The following is a 16,356-nucleotide window of genomic DNA, read 5'->3' as shown; positions in this document are numbered from 1 at the left end:
CTCAGTGCAGTCACACACCATGTTTCCAGGAGTGGAAACAGTATTCCAACCCTTCATTATCTCAGATAACAAGGATTTGATGCTATCCTTTTCTGAGGAACTTACAGGTGATAAGGATGGGTTCTGTGTGCCATACTCATTTAGAAGTGTGTGCACACAATGTTCTCCACATGAGGCCTCACACTTGCCTGCGAGAGACCTGACTTAGTCTCAGTAAAAGAATCACTGTGGGATCCAGCAGGTAGGAGAAAATAAAGTGAGGTATGTGCGTGCACACATGTACATCTGTGTGTGCAGCATGAGGTCCACCAGCACTGTATGCACCTGCGCTGCCTTTACTGTATTACCAGTGGTCTATATAGGCATTCATGAAGTAGAATGGGGACAGGTTATGCACTTGTGATTTGGTCTATACTCAGATTTCACTGGTTTAACTGAACTCACATACACGTCCTTGTGCCGTAGTAAGCATGAGGTAGTATATCCACCAGTGAAGGAACCTCCCAGCTACTTCACACCCACCACAGAACAAGTGCAGATGGTCAGTTACAACAGAGAAGCTGACTTTAAATTCACATCCTATCAAGTTACTCAAGTACTATCTGTATATATAGATGCCACACTATGCCAATACGGCCTTTTAGAAGAGGCAATACCTTAAATATGGCATTTGCCTGTTGTTTATGTTTTATAATGTAATTGGAATATATTGCATTTTGGTGTGTCAACAGAACAACTCTAAGCATCTTTCTTTCTCTTTATTTTCATCAACTTCTAAGTGCAACATCTTGAGCTGAGTATCAGACTTACTACAAAAGGAGGACAGCCAGGCAGGAAGAATTATCTTCTGAACACAGAAAAGAAAGGTTGAGATTTTGCAAGACTTGGAACAGACCAAAATATCTCCTGCCACTAGAAGTTTTCCTCCACAAAATGTGATTCCAAAGTCCACTGGTACAACACAGTTGATACTACCTGCAAGGTATAGCCTAGGAATGCAGGGTAAATTATTAAACCTACCTGATGGAAAAATGAGTATATCATTGCATTCTTCCCCTGTACAGGAACACATGAACATTAATCCCCCATCTTCCTTCTTCTCCCTCATCAAACATCGGTCTGAGCTGGAGACATCCAACATGTGACCATACAATGTTTTCTGGGGATCATGGCATATTGTTTCTAATGTCACATTTTCATCATTCTGTCTCCTAAAAATGAAAAGGAGAAAATTGAAATCAAAGAAGGAATATTTTACAAAGGGAGCAGACAGGACTGCACCTGCCTGGAATTTGCCTCTTTTGAGAACTCAGATGGAATTTAAAGAGTATCGTATGTTCTCCTCCAGCTTTCCTGAATGGGGTAAATTTGGCTGTGTCTGGGCTCCTCACATGGTGGCATTTGTACAATGGTACAGCTATTTCTGTATCATATTACCACTAAGCTCCAATGAGTGCCTTTGAAAATCTCACCCAGAATTATTCAAGCTAATGCTCAATGAACTGCTGTGAACTTCAGAATACACTTTGGTTTTTGTGGTCACTGTGCAGACAGTAAAAATCTGTGGGAAATTATGATAAAACCTGAACTGTTTCCTCAAAACCTGAGGAATTTCTAGTGAGTTGGCCTTTTCCTTTTGCTTTTGAAGCCTGTAATCAGCACAATGTCTGCACTGAAGGAGTTATCCTTACGATTTTTTTCTTTTTTTTTTTTTAAATAAAACCAATACCAACCATAGAACTGGTTGGTTGCAAGCTAGAGTTGCCTCGCTGTCAAATATGTATAGCTAATAATCTGGACCATATTCCTGTGTTTTGTCCTGGTCCACAGATTTCATTTCATTGACACAAGACTCAGAGGCAAAGAACACTTTAAATACAGTTCTCAACTCATTTGTCTTTTGGATAAATTGGCATGAAAAATCTAGAATGTATCTTACACTACAGCCACTTTGTATGGCAATAATAGACACTGACCACTTACTAAATGAGCACTGGACAAATAACGGAACAGCACACTGGGCTGATCCTTCATTTCGAGTGTCTACTTCCAATTATGCTGGACATCTCTTCAAGTCAATGGACACAACTAATTCCTCAATAAATTAATTAATTATGTCTGCCTGTAAATGGTTCTAATTATGTTCCTAAATCAGCAGCAATGTTGCAAATACTCAGTTCTGTTCCTTTTGTCCACTTATTCTATGAACTCATTAACAGTGTTCCTGGTTTTCTTTGGTAGGACTGGCTTACCATTTATGGAAGGGCAAAACCCCAGTTTTTAGACTGGAATGCAAGTTTAGAGTCAACAAATCCTAAAAAAGTGTTACAACTCATTTTCATATACTCCTGATTTCTTTGAACCTAGGCGTACACTGTATAAAAAGCACAACGCTTCCATCAGAGTCACTGCATACACAGAAGATGTTTTTACCATTAAGAGAAAATATTTCTACCTATACATGGTCAATAAGCCTCCTGTGATAGATCTACATAATCTAATTCACTTTGAAACCTGACAGAGAATTGTCTTTCTTCAGCACATGCCACCACAACCCTCTTTGCGTCTCAAATCTGTTTCTACTCTGAGTGCTGTGGGTGGATGCAGCTTAATGGTTTGAGCAAAAACATGCCTCTTTTCCAATAACAGCGTAAGCTGGAACAGAACTGCTTTAGAAGAAAAAAATCCCCAGAACATTTCATATCAGAATTGTTGTTAACCTCAAGCAACTCTCAGTATGCTGAGCACAGACCTGAGTTGGAAGTGAGAGAGCAAAGCCTGGTGAGGTAGCAGGGACATTCTGAATATCAGAGCAATCGAGGAAAGTACTACGTAATGATGAATGAGGGTGTACTCCCCTCCCCACCTGTATGAAGAAATAACTTACCATATAGCGACACAGACTTCGCTATTCCTCTCACAGATAGCAGTGATGTTGCAGTTGCTCTTGCACTGATGTTGGTTTGAGCAGGTTGTTACTTTAATGTCACAAAATTTGCATAGGTTCGGCATTTGTAATCCACTTTCCTTATTTCTGTCTACAGGCGACATAATTTCAGCTTAAGGAAAAAAAAAAGAAGGAAACTCAATAATGGTAGATTATCAGATTGCATTATTGCTCGTTATCAAGATAAGGTTTTCATCAGCAGCAAACATTCCTTCCCACCTTAAATTAGAAAATCTTTGATCTTTCACAGCTACCAATTTTCTTTACGACAGGGCAACTGCCACAGTGTCAAGACCAGGTTAATCAAAGTGAATCTGAAAAGTGAAATCATCTCCTACTGACTTCAGAGGGAGCAAATTTTTTTCGCTTTGCAATTTGCATCATCAAGCTTATTCCAAGTCCAGTTTGCACTGAAATAACTATTCTGCAGACACCCATGTGCATTTTTCACAGGCAGCATATCTGTCCACCATGTACAACATAATGCATTATGGTCTGGATGCCAAAGTAACTGTGGATAACACAGTGGGAATGCTCGTTAGGTGGGTGACATCATTATGACACAGATCATGATGAATTTTGCAAGTTTGTCTTTACTAACCTGAGGCATAACCTGGGTGTCATCCCTAATCTGATTACTGTTCACACAGAAAAACACAGAGCTGGAACTGACTTTCAACTTAAGGTAGATGGTCTTCCAGAGGTTGTGGGTGAAACTCAAGCTGGAAATGCAATAGGGCATCTGTGAAGCTCATATAATCTGGCACTGGAATCTTCTTGGGCTAACTCAAGGGGACTTGAACTCAAATTACTGATTTGACCCAACAGCTACATTTCTGCACCCAGGCACTGAAGAATTACTTTCTTACTGGTTCTGAGTCTTAGTACTTGCAATCTGCTTCAGTGTGGTAACAGTAAGGGAAGAGATATTTTTTGTCCCAGTATATGAATTTCAGGAAACATATTTTTAGTTCAAAAAGTATTTTGAAAAGCCAGCGTGACTACAAGGAACAGAAAATGCCAACATAAACTTTTTTCTAAAGCTAAAATGAATATGCAACTATCTGAAGTGGAGCAGACTATCTACAACAGTTTCAGTCTGACTCACTTTGTAATATATTTGGAAAAGTAGGTTGAACCACTTTAAGGAGATACTGGGCTTCATATAGCACAACCCTTCTCTTGTAGCCACCTATGTGTTAAAACTGTGTTCATATTGCTCTCTGTGGCCAAATGTTGCTAGTCAACCAATAATAGGCAACCAGGGATTCGTAATTTCCCCCTCTCTCCTCCATTAGCTGAGAAATCAATTTTTTCATTCTAGAACTTCACTATTTACTACCATTAGAATATTTTATTACAGGAATTAAACATGCTTTTTCCAGAAGGAAATAAAAAGGCCTTTTGCTAACATTTTCAATGGATTCTGAGCCATTGTGAGAGAAAAGTCTTCCCTCTTCATCCAAATCACACATCCTTCTCACCACTAGCACACTCTGGTACTGACCAAATGTCTCTGATCTTACTGCCATTGTAATCAGTGGCAAAACTCCAAATGATTTTAATGGTACAGAAGAAGCTCCTACACAGAGGGGAGGGTTATGATGAGCTCACTGGGAGCACTTACTCACTTGGAGAATGCTGGCAGTATGTTACAGGCTGGCTGAATTTGAAGCCCTAGGTAAACATTTCTTGTTCTTAATTATTTGTGTTGCAACAACTCCTAGAAGCTGTGCAGAAGAACAAAGCCTCATTGAAGTAGGTGTGGCAGGAACTCAAAAGGTCTTGAATCTAGCGTTCTATAAAATATGTGTTGATATAATCACCATTATGGCAAATTGCTCCTCTCTTCTGGATGATACCTCTTATTTACCACATGTTGAAGAGAAACTAATAGCTGTATTGATTTATCTAGGTTCCAGTAATAATCAGAACAACCTGATAATGAGGGACTGTCCCTCTACCCAGTAAGAGACAATCTATCATCCTAAAAGCCTGGATGAACTATATAGACAAATATCAAGGGAGAGATGAAGTGACTCACCCAAGTTCACACAGGAAACCTGTGGCAGGGTGCCAAGCAGCTCACAACTGAGCACAGGGGAAAGACATCTGCCGCTCAACTGCAAAGACTTTAGCTGCATCTACACTGCTTTCAGCTCTGAGCTCATATGGCTCTGTGTTTCACTGGGCAGCTGTGTCACGATGGATACCTCTGCCACCGACACGACTCAGTCCTCTCTAGTGCCTGCAGCACTGGAGCCAAAAGCCACATGAAGGCCAGTCCTTTGGTAAACTGGTTCAAGCACATTATGTTTGTTGAGAGGCAGGGCTCGTTCCTGTGCCATCCCCAGCCATGCCAGGTTCTGCCAAGACTCACCCACTGGAACAAACATATGAAAATATGTTTGGACCTCTTCCAAAGAGGGATCTCCAAATCAAGTAACTTTATTAAAAAAAAAAAAAAAAAAAAGAAACAAATACCAACCAAAAAAACCCCCAACTATCTGGAATACAGCAATCCACTGCAAGGATACAAACCTTAAGTTTCTAAGTTACACTGGTAGGCCTTACTTAATTCAATTACTAGCAAAAGACTGGGTAGTTAGGCCCACCTAATTTCTCAACAGGTTAGATTAATGGGAAAAGCTAATGGGGTTTTAGGACTTCCAGAACTGACTACGCTTGAATTTTCTTCCAAAAATTCTTGTAATAGAGGCTAAGAGTACAGTACTTCTCTATTAATTCCTCTGGCAGTTCAAGGTACTGAATAAACTGCCCAGGTGGACAAACTTTCTTCCAGCCTTCAGCATTTGATTTAAACTGAGACTGCCGTTTACTTTCCCTAATAGTGTCACATTGCTCTAGCAGGTGTTGGTTTGTTGTTCATTAATACAGCTCAGCTTTGCCCACTCTGGTAACCCATCTAGGTCCAAACTAACTGGGTTAAAGCCAAGTTTGACTTTCCCCTACCAGACTGATGCTGAAATCAACCTCTGCAAAGGGCCTGAGACTAATCTGGAGTCGGACGTGAACCTCAGCATCACTCTCTTCTGACCACAGCCTGCTATTAGACTCTGAGGACTTAGAAATCCAGGAAAGATTGGTCTCTTTCCAAGTCATACAAACTCAGACCTGTCTCTAATTGACAAAATCCTGCCTGGAGAATGACAAGTTGGTAGCGTTCTTCCCTAGGGAAGTGTGTTCACTCATTCCCTGAGGGGCCCACAAACAGTGAGTGGTTCACAACCAGCAAGGTTGCTCCTCTTCTCATAGTCACTTGAATGTCCATCTCTAAAAGTGCTTGACTATCCTGTTGTGCACTTCATACCACATGAGCCAACTCCTCAAGGTATTGTACCATTCAGACAACCAAAGTCACTTGAACACTGTGGACAGCAGCAACCTTTCATTTTGCATGAAAAAAAGAGTGGATATAATGGGAAAGTCAACGGAGAAAACACAGATTTGCAAATTTGAAGAAAGTAATCCTAGGATTTGTGCTTGTCTCCTAAAATGTGAGTTTTGCCATCTATTCTCTAATGTTAGTTTTCTTATTCTGACTTCTACAGGAAGCCTAATTCTAGCTTTCCTTGCTTCCTTGTCCATGGAGAAGGCTCCAAATAAAAGACTGCGGTTTCTTTGCTATGAGGCTTTCAACCAACCAGTTCAGCGTAGATCAGTCACCGTGGTTAAAATGCATGGAGCATACAAGCCAGCATGTGGGATGGATATTATGGAAGAGACACCAGAGCAGCCACATAGGAAATATCAACTCCATGGATTCTGGTGGAGCCAAGCTTGCAGGACAACATTTTTACTCTATGGTTCACATCTTTTTTACGATTTCTCAGGACCTTATAAACAGTATGCCTCACCCAAAATCTATCGACTGTCTTGAAGTTGTTTGCTTTGTGTCTGTTTGTAGATGTGCAACTTTCATTGAGGCCTCAGGCTATAGTTTACATTCCTCTTATTTTTTAGTACCATTACAGAACTCACAAAAGCCAACACATTTAAATAAAGCCCAAACCCACATGCTGTCTTTCTGGGAATATCTACACTGGAAAGCTTTATTTATGTTTTAGGATGCATTTCAGAAACAGCAGCCAATTTCTCTTACTCCTATCTTGTAAAAATAGTTACTGCATTTCTCTTCTGTCATCCAGTGCCTCTGGCACATGTATACATGTAAAATAGCACTGCTGAGCAGAGACACCCCATCCCTTTAAAAAAAAAAAAAAAATTGCTGAGGGAGATGTTGGGATGGGAACTCAACTACTCAGCTGCTGTGAAAGAATTCCACCTGATGGGAGAGGCTTGAATTTAAGACTTGATTCCGCTGCATCATGGAAATCTGCAAGGAGGAGGATGCCTTTATCAGAAAGCCTTGGAGGAGATTGTCCTTGTTCTCCCAAAGAGCACAGCTCCACGACATCATGTCTCAGTGGCTGGAAAGCACAGTAGCAGCTAGGAAGAATGTCCTAGCTGTATTACCTTCTCATCCAACAGAAAGACACCAGGTTTTGCATTAACAGTACTAAAGACAGCATTTTTTCTATTTTGCCTACCACCCCAGCACACAACCTATAACCTCAGCAGAACTTTGATAGTGATGGGGACAGTGCCAGCATCATGGAAGCGGAGATGTGATGGTGCAAAAGCACATTCTTTGCCTTACAGATATTGATGAATCAACTGCAGGAGGGAAGGAGTCAATGAAAATGAGTGATCCAAGCTTTTCTTTTAAGACCTGGATATATCCTGATGGTTATTCTTAATTATACTTACTATGTTCAGTGCAGTAATACAAGAAAGAAAAGATAGAACCATAATCAATGCCAAAGAATCAAAAATCATGAGTTACAAAATCACAAGACTAGCCAGAGAGATAGAAGAAATAAAGGAAGGAAAAAAAAAACCAACCCAAAACCCAACCAAAAACCAACTGCTGGGTTCCTCCTTATTTGCCATTGCCACCTGGACTCCTAGAGTGCATCTGAGCCATGTTTTGAAACTTTGGCCATAAGCAGGGAGGGTTGGAATTACTGTCTAACTTACAGAATGAAAAGATAAAAAGAAAATAAATCACTGGAATCCAGGAGCTTGATCTTCAAGGAAAATGACTCATCATATGACTCATCATAAAATCACAGGAACTGGCAACACTGCAGATTGCCTAGTAACTCCCATGGCAATACCTTCAGGGGTAACCCTATGAAATATGTATTTTCAATTTTTCAGTTACTGCTGCCAATTCTGAGCTTAATGCCGTCATGAGTTGAAATGGAGTGTCACTCTGTGACACATATTCCCATACTCACTATGTTTATATTGTCTCGAACCCTGCTTTGGGCTGCAGTCCTTTATCTCAACTATGATTTACCCCAGTAGGATTGCCATGGGCACAGGACTTCTGTGACTGTTTCTATTAAGATTAACAACAATTACTATCAAGAGTGCTGGGACAGCCTCTGTAAAGCCAAATATGGGCTATCTTTTGCATACAACTAAAATATGTCAGAGGAAAACAGGTTCCATAAATGTTTAGCTCACCAGATATTTAACTGTCCCTGTGGCAGGACTCCAGAAAACCACATTCCTACAGATTCTTCTGTAGAATGTCTCTGCCTTGACCTGTATCATATATAGTCACAGATCACTGACATCACCCTGGTCTGTCCCTAGCATTGTGCTCCCTTTTTTGCCTTGGAAGGTGTTTCACCTCTTAGGTTTCCTTTTGATCTTCAGCCTTCCAGCCTAGCACAACAGCTGCCTTAGTCTCGGTTCTTAAAGACATGCCTTTAAGTGTACTGATCGCACTTTTGTTTGCAAAGTGGTTGGGACCTTTGTGTTGCTTTCCTGCCTGATCAAACCTCATCAAGGCTCTGCAAAGGATAAAGACCAAAATAACTTCCTTTTTATGAACACACTTCTTCGTGAAATATTTGGAGGAGATGCATGTCATGGCTTCTCCCTATCACGTAATGGCTCTTGAAATAAATGCAAGTCACACCTATCAGGTGGCAACAATACAACCGTTAATGCAACGAGACACACGTACAGCCCTGCATCCTATCACAAAGTAGGTGCATTGAGATGGAGGGAAAGAACGGTCTGGTGGGGTCCAACAAACCTTCAAACAGTTTATGTGGGCTACAACCTGCTCTTCAGCCATACCCAATTAGTCTACTGGGAAAGAAGAGGGCAGATTCGGTAAGCCATTCTGAGAAGCTAGACCTAGCCAGAAATAGCTTGGCCACCCCCAGCTGAAGGAAGGCCAAAGCAGAAGAACGCGTTCAGAGTGGGAAGGCCACTTCCCACTGATGGACTGCACTGAAATCTGGGAAACCATTATTTCCCACCTACTGGCAGGCAAGGAGCAGAGGAGGGTACATGCAGAGGGAGAAAACAAAAGGAGAAGGAGCTGGAGTTAGAAAACTTCATTTAACTCGTCTCAGCAGTGGAAGTGCCTGGCTTTTAACAGCAAGTGGAACTGGCAAAACTTTGCTGCAGGAATTGCTGCAGGCACTGACACAGAAACAGAATCAAATTTGGCAGGACCTTGCGGGGAGGGACACAACCAGAGAAAATAAGGGAGGGAACAGCATACTAAGCTGCAGATCTTGAAGATACAAAATCATTCTTGTATTTAAAGCATTAAAATAACACTATTTTTATCCACTACTTCCGAAATGAGCTAGCATTGGCAGTTTCAGTCATGGTCTGGGCTCTTCTCACTGGTACAGGGCATGGCAGTGAACTGCCTCAAACACGCCTAAGAACGGAGCTCGCTGCCCTGACTCCTGACCGACAGTAGCGCAGGTGTGAGGAGACTCCAGCTCAGCACTCACAATAGAAGTGTGAGCACATTCTGAAAACAGGGAATAAAAATAACATTATTGTGATGCTTCAAGTAATGAGATGGATTTTTACCTGCATATTTTTAACTCGCTGCTCTCCTCCACATTTTCTGGCCACTGTTTAGCACTCCATGGTAGGCAGAACAAAAGAATATTGTCTCCAGGCAAAAAGGCTCAAAAAAAATCTAAATGATGGCTTCCCATAGGGCACTCAAAGGGACATTTCATCTTCTCCTGACTTCAACCCGCAGCCTCCCTAACACAGACGGTAAACAGCACACGGCACTGGAGAACCGTATGTGATATAAAATGAAGATCAATTTATTCAACTATGACCACAGGGTCTAGTTTTTTTCTGCATAATGCATTAAGTTTGGAATTTACTGGAAGCTGTCTTTGGTAGTTAACTCTTTCTGTGACTTCAGATGTATAGCGAGTATAGAATACAGGAATGCTCATCTGGTTCACAAGATTACGAAAAACAGCTTTCCTGCTTTGTTGGAATAAGCATGATTCATGGTTCAGGACTGACATTTGCATAGCTAATTCTGACCTGTCCATTAAAAAGCATATCCTGCAACTTAACCTCCTTTTGTATTCTTGCCTGCCCAGTGAAAGCTGCCATAAGTTCACTTGAAACAGGCTGAAAGAGTATAAACATTTCAGCTTTGTACAAATATTATTTTTCCAATTTATATGCTCTGAAAATAGACAGTAGTCATTCAAGCATTATACAGTTATTTCTGTGATATAGAAGGAAGCAAAGATTTTTTTCATGACAGAAGAGTCTCTGTGGCAAAACCCCCAACATTTAAAACATACACAATTAGGAACAATTCTGACTCAGAAAAACACAAATGTGCCTCCACTCTCAGCTACAGAGCCTCACCAGAACAAAACCATGCAATTGAATCTTCTAAGTAGGTTGAATGGAGTTTCTGAACCCATCGTACCTCTCCCTTCAGCTAGTTAAGAAAGCCTGTTTATAGACACATGCTTCTCCACTCCTGCCCCCTCAACAGGCACACCACCACCATCAACCCACTTCAAAATATGATAGGGCTCTTCATTCTTCATAATGGCATTTGGGGAAGGTGAATCATTTGTCCTGAAAGAGGCACATATTCCCTCCAAAAGCTTAGCTTACATTTCTTCACTTTGCCTCTCTTACTACAAGAGAAATGAGGAATGTCCACCTTAAAGAGTCATTCAACCCTATTTTCAAGGGCCTATTTATTAAACTCCCAGTTTCCAACAAAGAAATCCAGGAGCCCACCCAGTACAGGTGGAACAGTCCTTTAGGACATTTTCTAACAACGTTATGGCCAAGCTATTTCTATTAGCCATGAAGTATTCCATAGAGACACATCCTGGCTCTTCAGTTTGTCTGCAAGGTTATTGAATGTGCTCGGTGCCACATACAAGCTGAAAACCCCATGAGATCCCCCCAAAATGAATCCTGTTCTTAAGGTATCGGCGCTGCTTACCTAAAGGCATCCCTTTATTACTTACTAGCAGTCCTGAGTGTGTGTCTTGTGATATGTGCTTAACACAAAGACAAAGCTTGTCTGCTTTTTTAGGGGCATCCTCATTGGACAGTCTACAGGTGGGAGGAAGGCAGAGAAGTTTCAAAGTCTACACCACAGGGCAAGTGACTGCATCTTCTGCTAAACTTCTGAGCAGCAGAACACATTGGGATCTACAGTAGGGGCAAACAGGCTAACTTCAAAAGTGTTATGAGCTTCCTGCTATACTGTATTGCCAAACGCTACCGGCCTTCCCATGGGGAATTGCCGGTGTGGTACCTGTGATGGACAGAGTAGGTGTGCACATGGATACAGTTCCTACTTCTCCCTTACACAGACAACTGTCGTGCCGGCTCATCACTGCCACACTAGAGCAGGCAGCCACAAAGCATGCTGTGCAGATGGAGTCCTGCCCTCAGCTCCCACAGACCACTGCGCAACCAAAGCCACACAGAAATCAAAAATAGTAACGTACTTGCTTGACCAAACGTTCGCAAATGACACTCCTACAGGGCTTTACTCATATTTAGCATATGGTCTTGTCATGCTTAACTTTCCAAACAGCTTCAAGTAACTAAGTGCTGGCTTGGCATACACACTACCACATGAGTTTAACTTATTAAATTAAAGGGGGTGGAGGTTTTAGTTTTGCATGTGGATCTTCAAATCCTTTTAAAGCTGATTTACCTCAGTATAGGTTATATTAGGAACAAGTCTAGCCAGCATCAGAATTGAGAATTACCACACACAAAGTTGCTGTGGCTCACTCAATTATGTTTAAATCAACTATAAGTTCAAGAGGTTTGAATTCTGTATGTGGAAAAAGCTGTCATAATATTACTTGACTATCTAACTGCAGCATTTTCAACAGGAACAAGGAAGGTTAGATAGACGGCAGAAAATCATCTCTTCCAAATGCAAAATGGTAATGATTTAAAGACTGATCTCTACACTGGCAGCATGCAGCAACTTAGGTGGCAAAAAGCCAAATCTTTCTCCTGAAACTACAGCTAACTCTTGCTAAAGTTAACTCTTGCTACAGTTAAACTCTTGCTAAATATATGTCCGCTGGCCTCTAATGTATTCAAAAGAGCAGACTAAGATAACTAAAATGTAGACGGAACTGTGTAAATAATACCTAAAAGCAGCTGCTGTACCTTATGAAGAGTTAATACAGACAAGCAGATGTCGATTAAGAGTGTTCTTTCACTCAGGAGACTGGCAGGCACTTGCAAACCCTCTCTGGTCTCAGAGAAGAACCTCCAGGAAAGGTCATGAAATACGTTAGTTTTGGGGGGGAGATTTTTGTTTGCTTTTTAAACTAGTGCAAATGAAGACATTAAGACTGTGACAAATCACACAAAACAGGAAATTCAAAGTTACGTCTGACTCCCCCAGGTTCCCTTTGATACAGCTAAGTTGCTTAGTGAATCAGAAAAAGTATCACTCCTGTATTTGCCGTTTCATGCTTTTATTTTTAATTTTATTTGCTTTTAGTAATATCTCCTTAAAACTACTGACACACTTCCCAGACAGGTTTTGGAAGGCATAAGGCCATACTCATCTTCCTTTTTGAAAGGCTCCTGCCACATGCAGCTTTCCAGAGCCCTCAGTGGATCACTCCTTTGGGGACGCCACTGCAGAGCCTCCTTCACACTCACACACCTTTTCTGACATCTTATTTCTGGTGTCATTCCTTTTTGGTGCAAGACAATGCACATTCTGACAACAACAACTGTCTGCCTCATGCAGAAGTCCTTGGACCATTTTAAGAAAAATGACTAATTTGTTACTTAAGCATTGGGAACACAAAAGATCTTCCCTTTTCCTTTTCTCTCTAGTGAGGCCATGCAGAAAATATCTGCGCAAACAGTTTCAGTTTGCAAAAAACAGCAGTGCTGCTCCCCTGCTCTGGCTATTTGTTCACGTCCCTCACTGTACTTTCTCCTCCCTCACAGAGGAATCAGACCGCACCCTATCACACCTTCCTCCCCCTCCAAAAGGCCAGTTTGACCCAGAACAGTTCTCCAGTCTAGACAACTATCTGACTACAAAAACACAATAAAGAATGTGGTATGAGGAGCGGGAACCCACGGCTAGGGTAATGCTAAACTGCGTATTTCAACAGCAGCAGCACTGCTGAGGGCACAGAAAAGTCTCTGTGGATCTATGGCTGCAGTTACTTCTGGGGCAAGGTCAGGCTGCTCACCGCACCAGGGACATGGGGGACCTGCTCTCTGCTGCCGTCTCCAACCTGAGCGCAGTCTGCTTTCAAATGCCGCTTGTCCTGAGACAGGAGATGTCACAGCCCTTCCAGGAGAGGAAACAAGGGCTCTGCAGTTATTCTTTTCTGCCAAGCATCGTCACTGCAAGGGCAGATGGGACTTGCCTAGGACTCATCCGCATGGGCTATGACACTTTGGGGAGCACTCCAAAAATTGATATTTCTCCCTAGAAATATTTGCAGAGGCACCTCAGGATGGGCCACATAGCTGTTTAAATCCACTAGGAAAGTAGACGACAGGTTATTTTGACTCTGAAGTGTAGACAAAGTATTTCTGGTGTCTCAAGTCAGTTAACAACATTTCAGGAAGACATCTGAGAAGACAGGTATTACTCTCTGTGACTGTTTCCTCAGCACTACACAGACCTAGCAGATGTCTCCTCTACACAGGATGCTGAAGGAGTCAGAGCAGTCTTGTTTTTCCGAATACACTTTTTTCAAGAGAAAGGACTATATAAATGGGACAGATAGTACTATGAAGCACAGATATCCTCTGTCTGAAGTGAAACATCTGATTTTGCTGCAGATCTGTAATGTGAACACAAAAATAAAATTCATCCAGTCACCCCAACTCTGCTTTGTTTCAGGGGAAAAGTCTGATGAACATTTACCTGAAACTACCACTAGTCTGGGAAAACAGTCTATAAACCCAGACAGACAAAAGCAGTGCCTGCATTTCAGCTTTTGCTCTGAAACTTTTGCTGAACTTTAATTCCCACCTCTGATTTCAAAGGGCCTGATTCTGACTGCACTTCCTTTTCTGTAAACTAGAAGCAAGATCCCGTGGACCGAGGAACAAAACCTTAGTCAAACGAAGCCAAACCTAAATAATGGATTTGGGATTTAAAAAAAAAAGCAAAAGCAGTCTTAAAATGTAACACAGTAATTGGAATGGGCTGCGTCTGTTCAAATATCGGTTTAAGCGTCACATTCGCAAGTAGAAAATACTTCATAATTATGAAGCGCAAGAGGCACAAATAGCACAAGTAAGACATAAAAAAAGATTTTAGGTACAATGGCATCGTTTGGAGAACTTAAATTGTAGTCCTGCTGTTCAGTGGGGTTTTTTTACCTAGGTGAAGGAATTCAAACTAGAGTTCCTCAATCTTTTTCCATGCACAACTCCATATTGCGCTTCTGTACTGGCCCTTCACAAGTGCACCTTTTGTGTCAACTGCTGGAGCATGTTCAAGTCATGAGTTAGGGGGTGCTTTGTGCCTCTGACCAGGACCTGCACATTCTTTAAGCATGATCTCAGCAACCTATACAGCCAGGATTGGAAGTGATTGAGCAAACTGGCTTCAGCCACAGCTCTTAAGTCCACCTTAAGCAAAGATGTGCTCTGCATGGGGAGAGTCTCTATCTTGTACAATAGAAAACTGTATGTGTGTACAATTGTTGCTACTGAACCAGACCAGAATTTCTATGGTATTTTATAACACACCAGTAAGTATGGGGAGAAGCTGTGTGCACACAAAGACTCACAGCTGCCCATTCAAAATAAGCATTTAAATGGGTTAACCAGACAACTGTGCTTTCAAGCTGGCAATCGTTACACAGTTACATGATTCAGAGGGATTTATAAATATTTGTTTTTCCAGATAAAAGGAGGGTATTAGTGGGATTTTTTTAAAGTGCATTCACTGCCACTATCCCTCCCTCCCAGCCATAAACAAACAAACAAGGAAACAAAACAAAAACAAGGATGTGTTTAGGGTGCAAAATTTGTAGTCACAGTTTAACACTTGGGGATTTTGGTTTAAGCTTAAGATAAAAAGACAACTTACTAATGTAAAGAGCATAAAGACCTCATTTTGCTTAGCTTTTTGAAGACCTCTGAACCTGAGGAATGTTTGAGAGATCTGGAATTTAAGTTATGGTACATCCCTTGACCAAAGGATGCTCCTACTATGGTACAAGTTTACAATATCATCTATAGATTCTGGTAAACCAGAATCCTAGGCAATTTCTTTCTCTAGACCTGAATATAACCCATCCTTCCTAGTCTATTTGAAAAACTGTTTCCAAATAAGAAGTCTCATTTAACAAGTCCACATCCTTTACACACACAGAGGCTTCTCTGTCAGTCACTGATGGGCAAACATGTTTATGCGGAAGCTCTGTTCAGAGCTTCTTTTTACTGTAAGGAGCCATTTTCCTCTAGGAAAATAATGTTTATGAACCATTCTGTCCCCACACAGCAAGTTTTGAATGACAGATTCAGAAAAACACTATGAAAAAGAAATTACTCTCTTTCATAATCCATCAGCTCAGCTAAAACAGTAAATCAGAGCAAAGTTAGACTCAAATGTAATCCCTTGAGAGCAGAATCACTTTGAATGGATTTGGGGAAAAATACACATCCTTCTCAAATTCAGTAGCTTGGATGGTTATATTTGTCTCTGTCAAGTTACATGCAAAGAAGCAGAATAACAGAATTGAATACCCTGGGGATATGTTTTCTTGATAGATGCATGTAACTTCCACAACCATTAATGGAAATTATATACTGAGTATTGAGAAGAGGGAACACGCATGAAAATACACACTTCCAATGATATTCAACCTTAGGAAAACTTTCTTTTGCTGACTTGGGTTGCAGAAATCCTACTGGTGTGGCATGCTGTTACAGAGTTACCAGATTTCTTGGTGAAGAAGTCTCTCTACCAACAAACCAACATCTCCTTTGTCTGCCAAGGGTAAATTTGCTAACCTATCCCCCAGGTATTAGCTGTT

General features: G+C 41.3%; 1 protein-coding gene across 1 annotated transcript in view; it reads right to left on the bottom strand.

Annotated features, from left to right (window-relative positions):
• Positions 1-16,356, bottom strand: part of TGFBR2 (transforming growth factor beta receptor 2) — a 66,842-nt gene that overhangs the window by 35,099 nt on the left and 15,387 nt on the right. Inside the window, exons 2-3 of the mRNA XM_075705654.1 lie at positions 2,888-3,059; positions 1,021-1,211 (exon numbers count right to left, since the gene is read on the bottom strand). Of these exons, the coding sequence (XP_075561769.1) occupies positions 1,021-1,211; positions 2,888-3,059 (363 nt within the window). The remainder of the gene's footprint in view (positions 1-1,020; positions 1,212-2,887; positions 3,060-16,356) is intronic.

Source organism: Pelecanus crispus, chromosome 2, assembly GCF_030463565.1.
Source record: "Pelecanus crispus isolate bPelCri1 chromosome 2, bPelCri1.pri, whole genome shotgun sequence".
In the NCBI taxonomy this organism is placed as follows: Eukaryota; Metazoa; Chordata; class Aves; order Pelecaniformes; family Pelecanidae; genus Pelecanus; species Pelecanus crispus.
Note: the sequence above shows the minus strand (reverse complement) of the source record. Positions and strands in the feature narration are given on the sequence as shown.